Source organism: Acanthochromis polyacanthus, chromosome 11, assembly GCF_021347895.1.
Source record: "Acanthochromis polyacanthus isolate Apoly-LR-REF ecotype Palm Island chromosome 11, KAUST_Apoly_ChrSc, whole genome shotgun sequence".
Taxonomy (NCBI): Eukaryota; Metazoa; Chordata; class Actinopteri; family Pomacentridae; genus Acanthochromis; species Acanthochromis polyacanthus.
Window position 1 is genome coordinate 27,175,598 of NC_067123.1, and position 17,841 is coordinate 27,193,438.

The following is a 17,841-nucleotide window of genomic DNA, read 5'->3' on the forward strand; positions in this document are numbered from 1 at the left end:
AATAATGCTGATCTGGAAAAGCCAGCAAGGTAGGAGGAGTTTTAATAGCTGCAGCCAGAAATCATAATTCAAAAGCTAGATCCAGTCAGAGCTGCAGCAAACATACATACAGAGCTGGGGCATACAGTCTAAATTGGGCATTAAGAACACAGACAGTCCTATTTCCCCTATGGATAAGTGTGTTAAATATATTACAGGGCCGTATACAGAGTACGCCTGGTCAGTGTTGCTGGAGTCAGATCACAGTCAATTGAATTACAGTACACATCGTCTAAGCTATGATTTCACTGGAGGGAGGGGCAGGTTGTGGACTAAAAGCAGACGAGGACACAGAATATGACAAGTGTATGATGTTTTGACTGAATCTCTCAACATGCAGGTTCCTCTTAGGAATACTGAACAAATCCCCCGGAGGTAAGAAGGACAAACTGACAGAATTCATAAAGTGTACTCCTCACAATTAAATGCAACTTATCAGATGAGTGTTGTTTCAGTGATTCTTCAAGAGAATACATCAAAGCAGGTTTATAGTGTACTCCAGAGGGTGTAAACAGTTCCTACGGCTAATCTTGCGTTTGGCTATTCTGTGCAGGCATCCACAGAGTCACCCCTCACATGGATCCACCCTCCACTTATGCACGTTACATAAACACAAGCAGACAGGCATTTTGATGCTGCAGCAGTTAGTGATTAGATCTGCTTAGGGGGGGAACAAGGAATCACAAATGTCCCTATTTCTCTGTAAAATGTGCTTAAGAGTCCCCGGACGACAATTTAAACAAGTTTCAGTGAAAATAAGGGTGCAAGTGCCTTTTCATGAGATTGCATTCATTAATCTGTTGAATTATTTATGTATTATCTGCTGGTAAGGGGTGGGCGGGAGGTTACTGCTGACAGACTGAGAAGCAGGAGAGAAAATTACTATGTTGCACACTGTTGCTCGCAGTTAATGTTCTGTTACCATTTATAGGTACCGGTATGCATAAAATTGTATTAGCTATATACACAGTGCCTTTGACCTGGCCATAAAATACTTGAACACACTCCCGGAGACGAGGACAGGATGCTGTTCCTCTTGCCGATATCACAAACTCCCTGTCAGCTGAAAATATGCTCCAGTCAGCAGAGCCACAGCCCCTAAAGCAGCAGAATGGCTTATTGCTGTCTGTGTCACTGTATTACTCTTGCTGTGGTCCCACCAGGTGCTCAGCACCTAATAAATATGTATTGAATAGCTTACTCACTCACCATTATCCATGCAACACCACACTTGACTTTCTTTTGGGCCCACAAGCTGCTGTGAATGAATGGGTCTGGAGTGCTGGTCCTTGATTCCACTGTTTTAATATTGTGCCACATTACAATCTAAGTAACAGAGGGAGAAGGATATGGAGCCTGAGGCAAAGAACCACCTCCTCTTTTCAAGTTAGTCCTAAATTACACATCGGCTACAGCATTTGAATGAGCCTCACTTAAATGTTAAAAAAGAAAGAAAACAGATATACATTTGCACTTATATTGTGACTCCCTCTGCTGGATGAGATGTACAATTGCAATTTATATAAACTGGCCCCATTAGATATCAGTATGCAAGTCGGAGGAAATTATATTGATAACATATGAAAAATTCAACAAAATGCATTTGTACATAAGAGGACATCATGTCTGAAATTCCTGATAAGAATAAGTCTCCAAATAAGTTAACAGCATATTTATGTTAGTTTGTTGTAACTGATATGTTTGATTATATAATGATGCAAATAAATCCTCAAAAAACGTGCTCATCAACTGATTGGTTTACTCTCAACATGTCCACAAACAGGAAAAGCAGAAACTGCCAAAAAAAAAAATAAAGCAGAATAATCTAAGTTTGAATTCATCCTTTGACTCAAACATAGAACTTTACATGTCAAAAGATAATATTTAAAATATGTACTGTGTTGTACAACTGCACATAAAATGTACTTTGGAATAAACAAATAAAGCTCAATTTCCCTGCCAAAGCTGATCCCAAGTATTTAAACATTAAGCACATCTTAACAAGAAGCACTATGCAGAAAGAAATGTTCACTTTGTATAAATTAACTTTTCATTTCAAAACCCTTGTGAATTCCTCCCACAGTGTCACACCATTAGCATGTTAGCAGGGGGAGGCTTTAGCGGAATCTGGCCAAGAGTGAATCTCTTAGCCTTGAACTGATTCAGTTCTTCTTGAGTCAGTTTGCCCTCAGGTGTAAACAGACTATCCGATGCCTCTGCAGCAGACCCGGCTCCTGCAGCAGCAGCAGGCGCCGCTCCAAATCCTCCACTCGTCTGTCCAAAAGTACTGCTGCTTCCTGCGGTGGCACCAAATCCTCCTCCAGTGGTAGCTGTTGATGAGAAGCTAAACCCCGAGGGTGATCCAAATCCTGAAGTGGCTGCTGGTTTGTCGGTGGATGCAGCGGCAAAGGAGAAACTTGAAGCAGTGGCTGTAGAGGAGGGTGCAGATGAGCCACCAAACCCAGAGGGAGGTTGTGTAGGAGGTGCCAAGGTTCTGCCAAAACCTGACGAGGATGATGATGATGCAGCTGGGGAACCAAAAGCAGCTGGTGACCCAAAGCTGAAACTGCTGGCCTGGGCTGGGGCTCCAAAGTCTGTACGGTCAGAAAGATTCAGAATTAACACAGAGAAATATATAACATGAATGGGATGCCCTGATCGGCATCTTTTCACAGGACAATAAAAGCAATTCTGTTCTAAGAATCTAATAACTTAGATTTAGATGATCATGTTTTCCAGGTTAACTTAAAAAAAATTAAACAAATGAAAATCAATGTAGTCAAATCATCTGCTCAACCACTGTCTTCATGGGAGATGAGGGACACTTTCAAGCATCTGTGTTTTGAGCTTAAAAAGATACCAGTTCGTGGTTTTAGGAGGGGCTATCTGACAGTCAATTTACTGTTACTTCAAAGCCATACTCAGTCCTCACCTTTGTTTCCGAAACTGGACGTAGAAGATCCAAACCCACTCCCTGTGGAACCAAAGCTACCTGAAGATGCCTGAGGTGTGGCACCATTTAACTCTGCAAGCTGAAAAGAGAATACATCTAATAAATATGAAAAGTTGCTCACTGAATTACACATTTAAAACGTATCTTTATCTCACCAGTGCTGCTCGAGTGGCTGGATTCATGATCTTCAGTTCCTGGACTCGGTTTTTCCACTGGCTGAGCAACTGATTGACGCCATTGAGCTAAACACAGAAAATAGGAGTTTTGTAAGCCGTTGCTCATTATAAAATACCCGCATTGCAACATTTTGACAAGACAGCACACTAAATCAAAATTATTTAATGAAATAATTAAGACAAAGAAGACTATAAAGTCAAGAACCAAGATTACTTTTTTTAGAACTGTACAGAAGAAAGAACCTCTCTAGACTTTATTATTGGCCTGAAGACAAATATGAGTGACACTACACTTACATAGCCCTGCAGGTCTCCTGAAGCTCTTGTGGAGTAGTATTCCAGCCTGAGCTCTTCTGGAGAGAGATCAGTGAAACCTGTGGACAAGAAATACAAAACATGTTCAGGTCTAGTGTCTTGGTTTTGACAACTGGTGCTGTGACTGTAAATAAAAACAGCCATCAAGTAATTAAATGTGAATTCGATACAGACCAGACAAAGGTGTCTTGAAACTGGAATAACACGAGAAGCCCCACTGCCCTGAACTCTCCCAAGTGTCCATGTCCATCTGAATGATCTCCCTGAGTGACCAAGAAACATACACATGAATTATGCTTGCTTATGGCATCTAAAAATGCATGTGAAACCCATATTATGTAAAAAAAAAAACAACAACAAGAAGACTCACAGTTTTTTGTCATCATCTTCATCGCCAGCAGATCCTCCACCTGGTCCTCCTCCTCTTCCTCCCCTGTCAAAGGTGTTGGAGGTACCAAGTGCTGAAAACTTGTTCTGACTGGAAAAACTGAATTCGGAGCTCTTTAAGTTGTCTCGTCTCCCTCCACCTCCTCCTCTGCTCCAGTCATTTCCTCCTCCTCCTCCTCGACCCCAGTCACTTCCTCCTCCACCTCCTCGGCCCCAGTCACTTCCTCCGCCTCCGCCTCCTCGACCCCAGTCACTTCCTCCGCCTCCTCGACCCCAGTCATCACTTCCATGAGAGAAGGATGAAGGTTGGATATAGGCTCCTTTTTGCTGGGAAGGATTCACCCAAACTCTGTTTCCAAACCCTGAAACCAACATGTAAAATAATACCAGTCAATTATTTTTTTTAAATGGCTGAACTAATACAGTCATACTTATGGCTTTGGCTGCCACATAATGCTTGCTTTCTTTGTTTACTTCTCCCATTATCACTTAAATTTGGATTGAATAAGTTCCAATAAAAAACATTAAAATAACTAAAGCATCAACACAAGTGGGGGAAGCAGAATACAAGTGTAATTTAAGTTTAAAAAGAGGTGAACTTTGAAATTTTTCACAGTTTATTGTATAAGCAGGCCTTACATTTAAGATAGGCAATACTAAAATATTGTCTCCCATAGTTTAGGTTATGGTGTGTTACTTCTTTTTAGACTGTAATGAACATAATTTATGGATACCTTTATATGTAAAATGAAGAAATCATCTCTTTTGTTGTTATCTCTAAAATGTAAATGAAATCCGTAATTTCAATGCTGGAGCTGTATTCATAAGGCAAATATAAGTTGAATATGTAATTTTCAGCTTTTTCAGCAGGTAAAAACAACTGCATTGGCTGTAATGCAGGCCGCAAAGCAGGTTAAAGGGGGAAAAAAGCAGCGACAAAATGATAACTGCTCCATTTTCCTCTAATATCTGACCATTGTATAAACTAAAATGTCCACTATGCTTGATGAAATTAAACCCTAAATAACAAAGCGGGTTGAAATGTCATTTTTATTCCAAATTTTTGTTGGTGACGTAATTTGTAGGCTGGTTAAAACTGTTTGGGAGGCAAAGACATTCCTCCATGCTACGTTATATTATTACGTTATACGGTATTGTGATATCTTAGCTACCGTTATTGTTTAACTTCTCTATCAACCCAACAGGTTAACAACACAACCGGCTAACGAGTGAAACAGAAAGTTAGAAAAGTTTTCAGCTGAACTCCTCACCTCCTCCTCCTCTGGACTGCTGACCAGAGGAGCGGTTGTCGTTGTATCCACCTCCTCTGCTTCCTCCTCTGGGGTGCTCATTCCAACATTTGTCGCCGTAACGACATCGTCCCTGGAGGAAGAAGTTACAAACCGGCATGTTTTCACCCGGAGAGTGCCTTAACGACTGTAACGTTTCCTCTCGGGGGCTCACGCTCGGCGTTGTTGTTTCCGCAGCGAACAGGAGCTGAGGTCGCACACAAATGACGTCATCGCGCCGCAATCCTTACTACAGCGACCCTACGTGGCAGTTTGACGCACAAATCTTAGTCAGTTTGCATTGAAAGCGCACCGAGTCTCCTGCAGTGGCCGCAACGAGGTCAGAAATTAAGAGTATACACGCTGTTAAATGTCTCAAATGTGATGCTTCATTCCACAGAGGATAAATAATGTGGTAATTTATCTGTTCCATGGCGTGTCCACAAGGTTTTCACAGGGAAGCCCAGATGGAGTCAATATAATTTAGGGACTTTTGAAGTCCTTGGGATATGTCTTGCATACATTGTTATTGTAAAAAATAAAAACGACTGTTTTTAATGTCCATTATGAAAAGGCGGCAGGTATAATCGGAGGTGGTCGTAGTACAAACTAGATGTAACAAGGTGAAGTCAGTAACGCACATGTTCCCACTCTGACTTTTTCAAAAAATGTAAAAAGAAAGAATTTGTTGGTTGCGCTCTGAACACAAAAGAAACTAGTTAAGAGGGTGCATGTCCTCTTTCCATGCTGTCAGAAAGAAACAAGAAAGACAAAAGTTGCCACGTGAAGTGTTGTAGTGCTGCTGAGAAACAAGCCAGTGACCCCAATGCGGTGGAAACTCTTAGTCTACTAGTAATCATAGCCAATGCAGAGGTGTGAATAATGGCTATGTTTGTGCCAGTATTTCATTTAGAACTCATTTAGGCAGCCTGAGGTTTGTTTAAAGAGATGACAATGTTGGACATTGAGAACATTATTAAACTACTAGTTTATGTGGATATCTACTCCTCAGCAATCTAGCTGATGCCATTCATAATTATAGAAATAAGCTTAAACTTAACTCACTATTTAACATTTTTCTAATACTGATCAGAGTATGCTGAAAATAATTTAATAATTAAGTGTAAACCTTTGTTACATGGGTATATTTCGCTGTCACATGTTTTATTCCAACATCAAGTAGTCTCTCTTTTTTCACCATATGTTTGTTTGCATGTGAGCGTCTCCTAAAATTTCCAGCAGCTTCAAAAATCCAGTCATATTTTTTCAAACATCAGCCACTTACTCCAGATTACACAGCAAATGTATGACTTTCGGGGCCATTGAGATAGATGGACACTTTGCTAGCTGTAGTTGATGAACCCTAAAAAGTGCTATCTATATTCAAAATGACAAGGAAAGGTGTGTTTTTTGACACTCAAATGGGTGCAGCAGACGGTTTGGAGATTTGCATTATTAAAGATCTGTGAACACTGAGAAAAGGTCTAATCGGGTGTAACGGAAAACACCTCCATGAGTGTACAATGAACATCCATCCATCTATTATCTGTACACCACTTAATCCTCAGTGGAGCCTAGCCCAACTGACTTCAGATGAAGGCAGGGGACACTCTGGACAGGTCACAGGGCTACATATACAGACAAACAATCACACCTATGGACAATTTAGAGTTACCAATAAAAGTTACCATGTTTTTGGACTGTGGGAGGAAGCCGGAGAACCCAGAGAAAACCCACGCATGCACAGGGAGAACATGCAAATTCCAAGCAGAAAAATCCCGGGAAGGTTCCGGACCAGGGATCTTCTAGCTGCAAGGTGAAAATACGAAAATGCTAACCATGGAGCCACTGTGCAGCCTACAATGAACATGTAAGAGCATAAAGTGAGGCAAACACACCTCTGTACACAGGAGTCTGGCATGTAAAACCTTTAACCCTTTGATGTATCGCGTGGGTCAGAAGATACCCATTTTCCATTAGATTTGGGTCACTTTTGACCCATGTTGCGCATCAAAGGGTCACAAAAGCAGCTAAAAGTCAATTGCCTATTGAATGAACTTTAACATGACCTTCAGCAAAGTCAAAGCACTGACTGCACTGAAGTATTTTAAATTAAGCACTACACTGGTGTCCTCCTTCCTTTGGGCATCCCGGTTCACACACCTGTGTGAATTATTCTGACAGCTACTACACACCACCCACTGGATCCCACACAGCACATGCATGATCCTCATTAGAATAACAATGTCAGACATAAATGAAAGAGATTTTCGATAAAAATACAAGTTTAATGTTTAGTTTTCAACACAAGAAATGTTTCTCAAAAAGATGAATACAGTTTCTCACTTTGCATCATGTTTCTTCAACTTTAAGAGACACTGATAATGCAATATAAAAAGCTTTAATTGTGTTTGCTGTAACATAAAAAAGTTTTGAGAAAGGAATGACACAACAAAATACATGCAAAGACATATAAATATGGGGTTAAGTGTCTTTTTCAACCAACAATAAATTAAAAAGTGGTATTAAAGTCATGGCAAAGGCCACTTCATATATCCTTATAGCTCATACAAATACACACAATCTACAAATCAAAGGTCAATAGTGCATTTTAACACAATGCAGCTTTTTTAATTTAAAGCTAGTATCTCAGGGAATGTTAAATATTATAGCCTTCTTTCAATTAGGAGCTGGAGCAGCATTACAACAAAGGGCCATTTAAAATTCAAATAAAAACATCCTGGCATGAATAGGCATGTGAGATAGTTTCCAACTCGTAAACATTTGTACAGGTTATTGGCTCTGTGTACCACAAACAAGCATTTCATTTTTCATGTTCATGCTATCTGTAAAACTTGAAATCAGTGACATGTAAACATCTGTTGAGAATAAGAAATCAAAACTGTTTTTAGCTCTAGCTTTAGCAGAAATTTCGTACAGATGGTATTCACTGAAAAATTAGACAAAATCAATAAATAACAACAACTGAATTTTTACCATGTTAGTAACAATTTGATGGACAGGTTTATGTAAGGCGACGGATCGGTTTCCAAACTCCATAAAGGCTTACAAATGAGAAAAGAGCAAGTTAACGAAACAATGGACCATATCACAGTCTCACAATTCATCAAATATATATGTTTGGTTTAGTAATACAAAAATATGAAGTGCTTGGTTTAAATAATAAAAATATATGTAGGAAAAATAATATAATACTATTCTCTATTGTAACAAATTTTAAACTGTATTAAAAAGCAATAATAAAACTGGTGCTATAAAGATGTCTTGCAGCAAACCATAGCGAGCTTATACACAATGAACTTTAACAATAAAGAAAGAAAGTGAGGATACATTCCTACATGCAGACACTTTTACAGCCCACTGCAGAGCAAGGACAATCCATGTATGCTGAGACCGAGGACAAAAAGGAGGACTCTTGCTCGATGCTCTGTCTCCATCCACAGCCGGTCGGCGTCTCTCTTCAGCGTCACACCGGTGGAGCTGAGCAGCTGCTCGGCCAGTTGGAAGGTCTGGTTGTCCTGCAGCAGGGCGGGAAGAGACTGGATGGAGACAGGCTTGCTGCTGTCCTGCAGTCTGCACAGCTGGGGACATGGATGATGATATTAATACAGATGCTCCTTCCTGGTTTAAAACATACTTTTCTTAAAGGTATAGACATTTTTTAAACATACTTAACATATGATCTCATGTCTGTGTGTAAAAGGTAAAGCTATAGTGAGCATTTGGTTGAGAATTGCAAGTCTGGTTGAAGTTGCAAACTACTTGGGAGTCAAATGAGATATAGGTCAGGTCAGGTAAATGGATTTTGCTGACTTGTGTTTCGCCGGCCCATTCTGTAGATCACACTCTGGTACACAGGACAAAAAAAATGCTCTGTTTTGTTTGCATTTCTTTAAACCAATCACAGACGATGGGGTTGGGGCTAACTGATGGACATTCCTTAGTGTCCCCAAAACAGCCTAATCATCAGCTTAAAGATATAAAGAAAACAAGTTAACTAACCAGCAAGTCGAAGGCCTCCACAAAATCAGGGCTGCTTTCGCTCAGAAGTCTCAGGGTTTCATCAGGCAACTCTATAAAAACAATAAACACAACAAAAATTGAATGTAAAAACAATTTCTAGAGGACTATTTCTACTACTCAGAGCACTGTGTGGAAAATGTGGAGGAGCTTCTTCTCACCTTCCATGGCACTGACCAACAGGTGAGCTGCTTTTAGTGGAGCAAACTCATCTGGGCCGAGCTGATCCAGTAGGGCCGACACTGAAGTTCTGGGACTCTCCGAATCTTCTTCGAGTGTTTCACCACTGGACAACTCCTCCAGCTAACGGAGTAGGAGAGAAGATTTTTGCTTCATTATGGGGATTTTTAAAGAAATACACAGTGGTTTTGGGAGACAGACAAGGATGTGGTGCATTGGTGTCCTGCTACTGTGTTACCCACCACACACTGCAGGCACGACAGAGCAGATCTGTCCTTCAGAGTCTCTTGAAGCCTCTTTGTGAAGTCACATCGGGTCGACTGTTGGAGCTCTGCCAGAGGAAAAAGGTCCATCTTCTCGGATCCTGCAAAAAAAAAAAAAAAACAGTAAGTATTGCTGTTTTTTTAATGACCATTCAAATATACCCAACTGACTGCTATATGTTTGTATCATATGGCTCTATGTTCATATGTGTTAAAGTTCTTTTAGTCCAATTTTTTTGCCACTGAAGAAAGTCAGCCCAAAAACAAAATTCATAAATCATAGATACAAAGATTCTATATTTGGAAGGAAAGGGAACTATTTCAGTTCTGCCATTTCACTCACGGTTCACTTCCTCCTGAAGGTCTCATGAATGCAGACCATTTCCCGTTAATGTGTAACTGTAGAAATGCATGAATGAATGGACACAAACCATTTTGAAGTGTAGTCGGAGGTGAATTCATTGGAGCTTTATTACCGATGCATCTGCTGTCCACCATATCCAAGTAGTCATCGGGCATCAGGGCCGTGTCTGCTTCAAAACCTCCTATAGTGCCAGGCTGTAGACATATGCCTGAAAATACACACAACGGCATTGATAACCACACAGGGAAGCAAACACACATCACCCATCACTGACACCAGCCTGTGGAACATTAAAAGAAAGACAAACTATTTGTTACTCTTGTACTAGGTAAGGATGATTGTATAACTGTCAGTTCCACTTCTCTATTCAAGACAATACATGAGGTGCAGCGACAAAACAATTCTTTTCACATTGTCTGAGCCAAATGAGTGGGAAAAAATATTTCTATGGTGTTTCTGCAGTCCTGTCCTCCTGTCTGACATACACACAAACCAGGAATGAGGCCGCAGTGCAAACAGAGAATCCAGGTGAAGTGAAAAATAACGTTTTCTTCGAGTTGACAACAACTATGCTTCTTACAGTAGATTTAATGAAACCTTTGTGAGTTAGAAATCTATCTATCGAGTTACTGTATCAATCCATCTCTAAAGCAAGAAATAACACATAGAAAAGTGATATTTTCAACCTTTCTGAATATATTAATAGTGAATTGCTCAAAAAAGCTAGAATGAATGCTTTGCCACCTTAAAATGTGGCAGATTCTAAGTTACCTAATTTCTCTGCTACTAGGAGAGAGCACAATATTAAAATATTATTAAAAAATCTATTATACTGGTTAGCAACAAGACTTTATCTACCTAATGAAAAATAACCAGTGAAAGAACTTCACTGATCAGGAGCATAAGTAGACTTCAAACAATCCTCACGTCCAGACTGTAGGAGGATGAGAGAATCGCACTTCTAATTTATTCCCTATAAGCCTGGTTCTGCCATTGCGTGCAGTGCAGTCAGTCACAGAAATGTTAGGGATTACTTCAGGACATACTGTTGTCATTGAAATAATTTCATCTTCTCTGAACTACAGCAGAAACCCACATTGTTTGAGATGAAAAGTCACAACATGGCAGCGGTTAGAGGATTTGGTTTTATACTTGGATATTTGGTTTACCTCATATAAACACACACAAACATACTCACCATACTTTCCATTTTTCTTAATCTCCAGTTCGTTGATGCTGTAAGCAATAACTGTACCGGAGGGGATCTCCAAGGAAACATCAGAGTCCAACTCAATGCTGTTTCTGTCCTTCACACACACCTGAGAATAAAAGTATACACACACATAGATTTGATTACAGGGAAGTCAAACGATTTCAGTTATATCGGATGGAAGCAATTATAGAGCAATAAACAATCAGTGTTTCCACTTGAAAGTGAGATATGTAGCACTAAAAATGATGGTAAGTATATCTTATCAGGATGTCATAAACTCAGAGAATCGACTCCTACAAACAACTGGAAGCAACAAACTAAATTCCAGGTACTGTTTACATTTCATCAAAACACATATGATCCTATTCATTATTGGTGATTCTCATTAAGGTTATGAGCCTGGCCTGACATCCTCTGTAAAGTTTCTGGATATTTCTGTTTGTAATGATATGAAACTGCAGAGCAAAGTCCATGAGAACGGTGTTTTGTTATCTTGGCAGTGTGAACTGTGTCTTTTATGCCCACTAAGATTTTTTTTTTGCATCATTAGCGGTGCTTAATTGTGTAAAACATTTAAATCCCCAAATGGCCTTAGACACCTTGATGTACATGAAGTACATATGTGGCAGCATGCAGTTCAGACTTGTGTAATGCTGAAAGTAAGATGCAATGTCACCAGGTCTGATCTAGTAAGGTTACAACTGTGGCTTTTACCAAAAAGTCAGCAGGGTGTCCAGTTAGACATGAAGCTCACATGTTCAGTTGCTGATAGATGAACAGAAACGAGTGCAAAGGGGCAAAAGAAAACATTCACCACTGTGAAGTGAAAATCTGGGTAATATCTACTCTGAGATTATCTACTGAATCTACCAAACACACATCGATCTAATGAGTCATACTGACCTTTAATTAGTTTTTGTTTTTTAAATAATTTTTTAAAAATTAGACAGACTCACCTTAATAGTGTTCCCCAGCATCCCCACCAGCCCGAGCACTCCCTGAAAGTTGCACTGCTCCTTATTGGTCTGGGTGATGAAGCAGGAGGTGGTGGTGAAGATCCTCTCCTTCACTACTGCCAGCACATCAGCCCGTTTATGTAGCTGCTGCACCAGCGTATGCTCCATGTTCACTAACCTGATGTGAAGAAGACAGTCTGAATGAGATGACACTGTCAAGAGGAGTTATGAGGAGTTAGGAGGTATGAGATCCCAGCGTAGCCATGGATACTGGACTCTGGTGTCTAAGCAAGCAGAAAATAGCATAAAGGGACTCTATTACAAGTATTACAACCCACTGATTCTATGAGTAATTATGTCATAACCTTAACAACATTTTGATAAAGACATGTTGTACTCTGTTGATCTTATACTTGACAGTGATGACGTTAAGTCTTGTTCGATTTTGTGATGGCCAGGTGATAGTCTGTTGAGTTGTGAGTAAGTAAATTGCCTGACTAGGAAGATCTGTAAGAATTAAGAAAACATTTTTAAGAATAATTCATATAAGCAAGGATGGAGCTGACTTCAGCTTTTCCATTTGTACGTCGTCAGGCTACAATGGGGCATTGTTAGCCTAACAGTCAGCAGTTGTAATTCCTGAAATTACAACTGCTGGCTGTTAGCAGTTGTAATTCCTGAAATTGACCTGTTTTTCATCAAAGCAGGGAAACGGGTGAGGGATGAGACACTGGGAGGGAGGAGAAATGTTGTAATGCACATGGGTCCATGTAGAATCCTGCGTTTGTACAAAAATGAATGACAGAGACGCTGCATTGGGAGTTTCTGCGAGAGTTCTCTGCAGAATGCATCTGCTGTCGGACCTCGTCAGACAACCTCTGAGGAAGAGAGGAAAATACTTCGCAAACAGAGGGGTGCTCGGTATGGTCTGCAAATCTGTTCAAAAGGAGTAACGGATTGTTCGCTTCGCCCTGTATGAGGAACACAGAGGACTGCTTTCTCAGATGGACAAGAGGAACAATACAGATTCCAACGCTCACAACTATGAAACCACAAGTATGGATTACAACTGTTTGGCCCGTGCGGAAAAACGGATATATGCAGACCTGATTCGGACTGAGCCTCCTCTGCTCCCCCTGAATGAAGGAGAGCCTCAGCTGCTGTCGGGGAGTCAGGATCTTCCAATCCTCCCCAGGAGGTTTTCTCTGGGCGTCAGGTTAGGACTGAAGCAGCAGCTTTGGCCAAGCTGTCCGCTCTCACCCTCCCAATTACTTATTCTGGCAATTTTTAATATACATATCATAAGGCAGATCGCTTAGTTCTATTCTGTCAATCAAAGCAATTAATTGAAATCATTTTATAATGTTTTTTGCAAATTATTATCAATTGTAATCATGAACTATTGTTTTGCCCACGCTGAAACTTTATAATCAACATTTATCCTGCAACTAAAGTTAACAGTTTGGAAAAATCAATCAATTCCTATTATGTTTGATGAGATCCCATGGTGGTAAAATGCTAGGATATTGTGTGCACAGCATTCCAATGGTTCTTAAAGGTTGTTCTTGTCAATGAGGCTAAAATAGATTATTTGAACTTATCCCTGGGGTTGCTCTTTCTAAACCTCTAAGTTTAAAATCTAGCAACTTAAAAAGTGCCAGATCCATTCAGAGGTAAGCTGCTGTGAACAGGTCTGACTGATAGACTAATTTAACTACAACGGCTACTCAGTTAAAATAAATGATCAGAGTGAGCAGGATAGGCGTTACCTCAACCCAAGCTTAAGCTGTTCCTCCTTATCCTGCAGGGTTAGACCCTCATGACTGGTAGAACCTGACCTTAGAAAAGCAGAGCTGAGCCAGTGATCCCTGTACTGGGAGTACCACAGACCAACAACAGACACACCAAAATACAAGACATCTCGAATGATTCAGTAGGGTGTAACACAACACTACTGACACGGATGTCTTTGCACGTGAGGTGATGTTGGACGACACTTACTGAGTGTTCATCTTAACAATTATGTCATCGCCCGTCATTATTAAAATGAATTGTTACTCACCTGTTGTCAGAGTCACGCAGCAGCTTTCTCACATCCAGTTCCTCTTTCTTCAGTTTACCAAAACACGACTGGAGCTTGGAAGCGCCCTGCCCCTTCATTGAGAGACTGACAGAACCAGCTTCAGCGTCCAGCTTCCCGGAGATTTTGTCTCCATAACTCCCCTTATAGCTCACGAAATCTGCCTCAGACACTCCTGAGAAAACATATAGTGTTACCCATTACATGGATGTGCATTAGTAGTGCTTCATGCAATAGAAAAGTGTACATTTCCGCTAGCGTGGAAATTAAATACTATGCTCTTTTTTCTTTCAGTCTGGTTATTCACGCCAATAGTCTACCAGTGCACACCTACATACCAGGTATGAGCTCCTCGTCACCCTGCAACAAATCACTGAGGGTGAAATCTGTGGGTTGGTATTTGGGTTTCTGCCAGAACCAGATGCGTTTGCGCTTGACGACGAGTGCCATTGGAATCAGCTTGGGTGAGTCATTCAGTCGAGACACGTGGATGAGGCTTCCTTCATGGTCAATCTGATGGACGAAGTTGGCAGTGGCTTTGGAAAACATGGCGAGGCCTGCAGACAGCTGGAAGAGAAAGACTTCTTAAGGCTTCAATTTGGTCCACTGAGAGCTAAGATGAGAGCCCTGCTGGGCTCTTACTTAGCCACTAAGCCACTAAGGGTAATTTCCAGTTGGTTTTCCCCTTTCGATAAAGTTTATGCAAGATTGAGAGGCACCAATAGAATCAAGAGAATTGTGTGGGTGAATATGCGCATGATGTAACCCCAACATCTTCTGTGCCCTGCAAACAGTATTTGGTGACTCACGGGGCACGAAGGAAGTCCCCTGCATGTTAACATATTAGTGTGACCGCAAACACACACACACACACACACACACACACACACATGGGCTCACTAATTCTAATTCTACAGGCTCAGCTTTCAAAGCTTAAATATTTAAAGTGATCAGGCGTAAAAGGGGATTTGAATCGTGATGGCTGGAAGGGAGAGAACAAACAGCAGAAAGTTGTGTCACTGGAGGTCTGAGGAATGTTAGAGTTAAACAAATGAGCAGAACATTGGCTGGAGGACAGCGAAAGAGGCCTGTCAGGAGGAGAGAAAAAGTAAAACCAGGCGAGAGCTCAGACCTCTGAAACATCTTCTCTGACTCAAATGCCCACAGCTTTTCCATCAAAGACAAACTCCCCTGAACTTGACATGGTTTCAGTGTGAATGAGTCACAGAGGCTAAATTATTAAGAGGTTGTCGTAATGTCACCAGGGACCTTTCTCTAACTTCAAACTCGAATTCCGAAAGCTCAGACATGCTTTCTAAATATTTGATGCTTCTTTTGTTTAGTGTGATGAGAACCAAGGAAACAGAAGGAGGACAGAGGGATGAGAAGACGAACTATTTAACATGTTTTTGGACCAAACATACAGCAGAACTAATTCACAAGGCTTGAGGTATGTAATCTGATGCATAGAGGCATGTGATGACTTGAGGAGAGTCACCATAAATCGAACAACCAACAGTGAAGTCATAAAATCAAGACTTACTGATCATGATTACCAGTAAATAAATTCAAAAATCAGTGGACGTTTAGTGGCTCGTGCTCCCCCTCACAACATTCCTTCCATGCACGCACTGCACATACACTCACGTGTGCCAATGCGCGTGTGTGTTTCCCGGCAGCCCACTTTTTCTATTACCCTGCAGCTGCCTGTTTTTTGTTTTTTTTTCGATTTTCCTTATTTATCTAATCTTATCTTATCAGACAAATCTTTAAAAAAAAAAAACAGCGGGAATTTAATTAACAGCAGGAATAAACACGAAAAAGCACAAAACGGTGTTCATTTTGTGCGTATTGGCGCAGTGAGATCGATCAACTGCGAAGGAGCTTCGGGGACGCGTGACTCGGATTATGAGAAATACAATGAAAGAAACATAGAAAATGATGTTCTGAGGACAAAATCATAACACACAGACCACGTTGGTTACACTTGACGCGCAGTAGAGATATTTTATCTTACTGTCACACTCATTGAAGTGAGAAAAGTCGAAAACTGACCTGAAATTAGTTTTAAAAAAAGAGTCTCCAAGTTGCCTTTGCTTCGTACGGTCAGAGCTCCGGCGCGTCCAGCTGTCACTCCTGGAATGTCACCGATGGTGCCATGCGTAAAAGTAAACCAAAAATATCCAAAAATAATCCAGTGATGGCTCGCGCACAGACTTACTGGAAAACACTTCTAATGCAGGCGACAAGTGTGAAGCAAATCACTGATAGCAGCAGTCAGAGCTGTAGCTGAGTGGTGGGAGTAAAAGGAGTGACTGCACAGTTATCCACCTCAGAGAGGAGGATAAACACCGCCTCCTCCTCCCACCTCCACTGGACTTAATTATAATCATATGCACACACTGGTGTTTCTCTCTGCATGAGAGGAAGAGTTTTAGGACATGAGCAGACTTGCCTCACTTGCCCCACCTTTTTTTTTTTTTTTTTGGTAAATTTTAAGTGAAAGGAGTGCAAAATGAGCGCCATTGATTCATGCCTTCTATTTTTTGCTGCTACACTTTCCGTGTAGGTTGTTCAGAGGAAGCTAGCAGAGGATATTCCTTTGACATAAGCTGCACCACATATCTGATCTGTGGGAAAGCACCACCTGTGCAACACGGTGAAAATGGTTTTCAGTGCTCCTGGTGTTGAAAACCACAGGTGTAAAATGAGCCTATAGCAGAAGTCCTCTTATGCTGTGCAGTTGGTGCTTAAAACAAATAATTCAGATTTGAAGTGTAAAGATAGAGACAGGGAAAGGAAGAATGTATGCATTTGAGAGTGGGTGGGAGCACGTTAGTTTGTGACACGCTTGCCAGAGGTGATAAGTAGTAACTATGTAAAGCCTGACTGGGAGTTGCCTTCCAGATGTAGAGATAGGCCCGTTAGAGGGATGGAAGCAGCACCCAGACATAAACGATCCTCCAAGGCTGCTGCTACAGGCTACAGAAGGCCCTCTGGCCACTGAAGTATTCACAAACTGAATTTAAGTACAAAATAATATCAAAGTACATTGTGGAACTGCATTATCAAAGTGTAAAAGCATCTACACACGTGGACAAAATTGTTGGTACCCCTCAGTTAAAGAAGGAAAAACCCACAATTCTCACTGAAATCACTTGAAACTCACAAAAGTAACAATAAATAAAAATTTATTGAAAATTAAATAATCAAAATCAGCCATCACTTTTGAATTGTTGATTAACATAATTATTTAAAAAACAAACTAATGAAATAGGGCTGGACAAAAATGATGGTACCCATAACTTAATATTTTGTTGCACAACCTTTTGAGGCAATCACTGCAATTAAACGATTTCTGTATTTGTCAATGAGCGTTCTGCAGCTGTCAACAGGTATTTTGGCCCACTCCTCATGAGCAAACAGCTCCAGTTGTCTCAGGTTTGATGGGTGTCTTCTCCAAATGGCATGTTTCAGCTCCTTCCACATATGTTCAATGGGATTCAGATCTGGGCTCATAGAAGGCCACTTTAGAATAGTCCAACGCTTTTCTCTCAGCCATTCTTGGGTGTTTTTGGCTGTGTG

At 40.8% G+C, this 17,841-nt stretch overlaps 2 protein-coding genes across 3 annotated transcripts; both read right to left on the reverse strand.

Moving 5' to 3' along the window:
- Positions 1–1,327: 1,327 nt before the first annotated feature.
- nup42 (nucleoporin 42) lies at positions 1,328–5,389 on the reverse strand. Its single transcript, XM_022194285.2, has 7 exons — positions 5,142–5,389; positions 3,854–4,232; positions 3,658–3,746; positions 3,466–3,542; positions 3,148–3,234; positions 2,972–3,071; positions 1,328–2,633 (listed from the first exon to the last, which is right to left on the reverse strand). The coding sequence occupies exons 1-7, from the start codon at positions 5,278–5,280 to the stop codon at positions 2,125–2,127; spliced, it is 1,380 nt and encodes a 459-aa protein (XP_022049977.2). The 5' UTR covers positions 5,281–5,389; the 3' UTR covers positions 1,328–2,124.
- A 2,033-nt stretch (positions 5,390–7,422) lies between these two features.
- Positions 7,423–16,647, reverse strand: LOC110951296 (gasdermin-E-like). Of its 2 annotated transcripts, none has more exons than XM_051955159.1 (10): positions 16,312–16,647; positions 14,595–14,823; positions 14,239–14,431; positions 12,177–12,354; positions 11,206–11,326; positions 10,075–10,215; positions 9,623–9,744; positions 9,362–9,503; positions 9,183–9,253; positions 7,423–8,761 (listed from the first exon to the last, which is right to left on the reverse strand). In XM_051955159.1, exons 2-10 carry the CDS (start codon positions 14,803–14,805, stop codon positions 8,531–8,533), a joined length of 1,410 nt encoding a protein of 469 aa, XP_051811119.1. In that variant the 5' UTR covers positions 14,806–14,823; positions 16,312–16,647; the 3' UTR covers positions 7,423–8,530. The 2 variants fall into 2 exon arrangements, with proteins under 2 accessions (XP_051811119.1, XP_022049968.1); XM_022194276.2 differs by having other exon boundaries at positions 10,120–10,215; positions 16,312–16,645.
- Between the last annotated feature and the right edge of the window lie 1,194 nt (positions 16,648–17,841).

Coding starts and splice junctions, on each gene's coding strand:
- nup42 (XM_022194285.2), bottom strand. CDS start 5,280: ATGCCGGTTTGTAACTTCTTCCTCCAGGGACGATGTCGTTACGGCGAC. Junction 3,072..3,147: donor CAGCCACTCGAGCAGCACTG/GTGAGATAAAGA, acceptor TTCTCTTTTCAG/CTTGCAGAGTTAAATGGTGC. Junction 2,634..2,971: donor GTCCAGTTTCGGAAACAAAG/GTGAGGACTGAG, acceptor CTGACCGTACAG/ACTTTGGAGCCCCAGCCCAG.
- LOC110951296 (XM_051955159.1), bottom strand. CDS start 14,805: ATGTTTTCCAAAGCCACTGCCAACTTCGTCCATCAGATTGACCATGAA. Junction 11,327..12,176: donor TGCTGGGGAACACTATTAAG/GTGAGTCTGTCT, acceptor TTTTATTCTCAG/GTGTGTGTGAAGGACAGAAA. Junction 9,504..9,622: donor TGTCGTGCCTGCAGTGTGTG/GTGGGTAACACA, acceptor CTACTCCGTTAG/CTGGAGGAGTTGTCCAGTGG.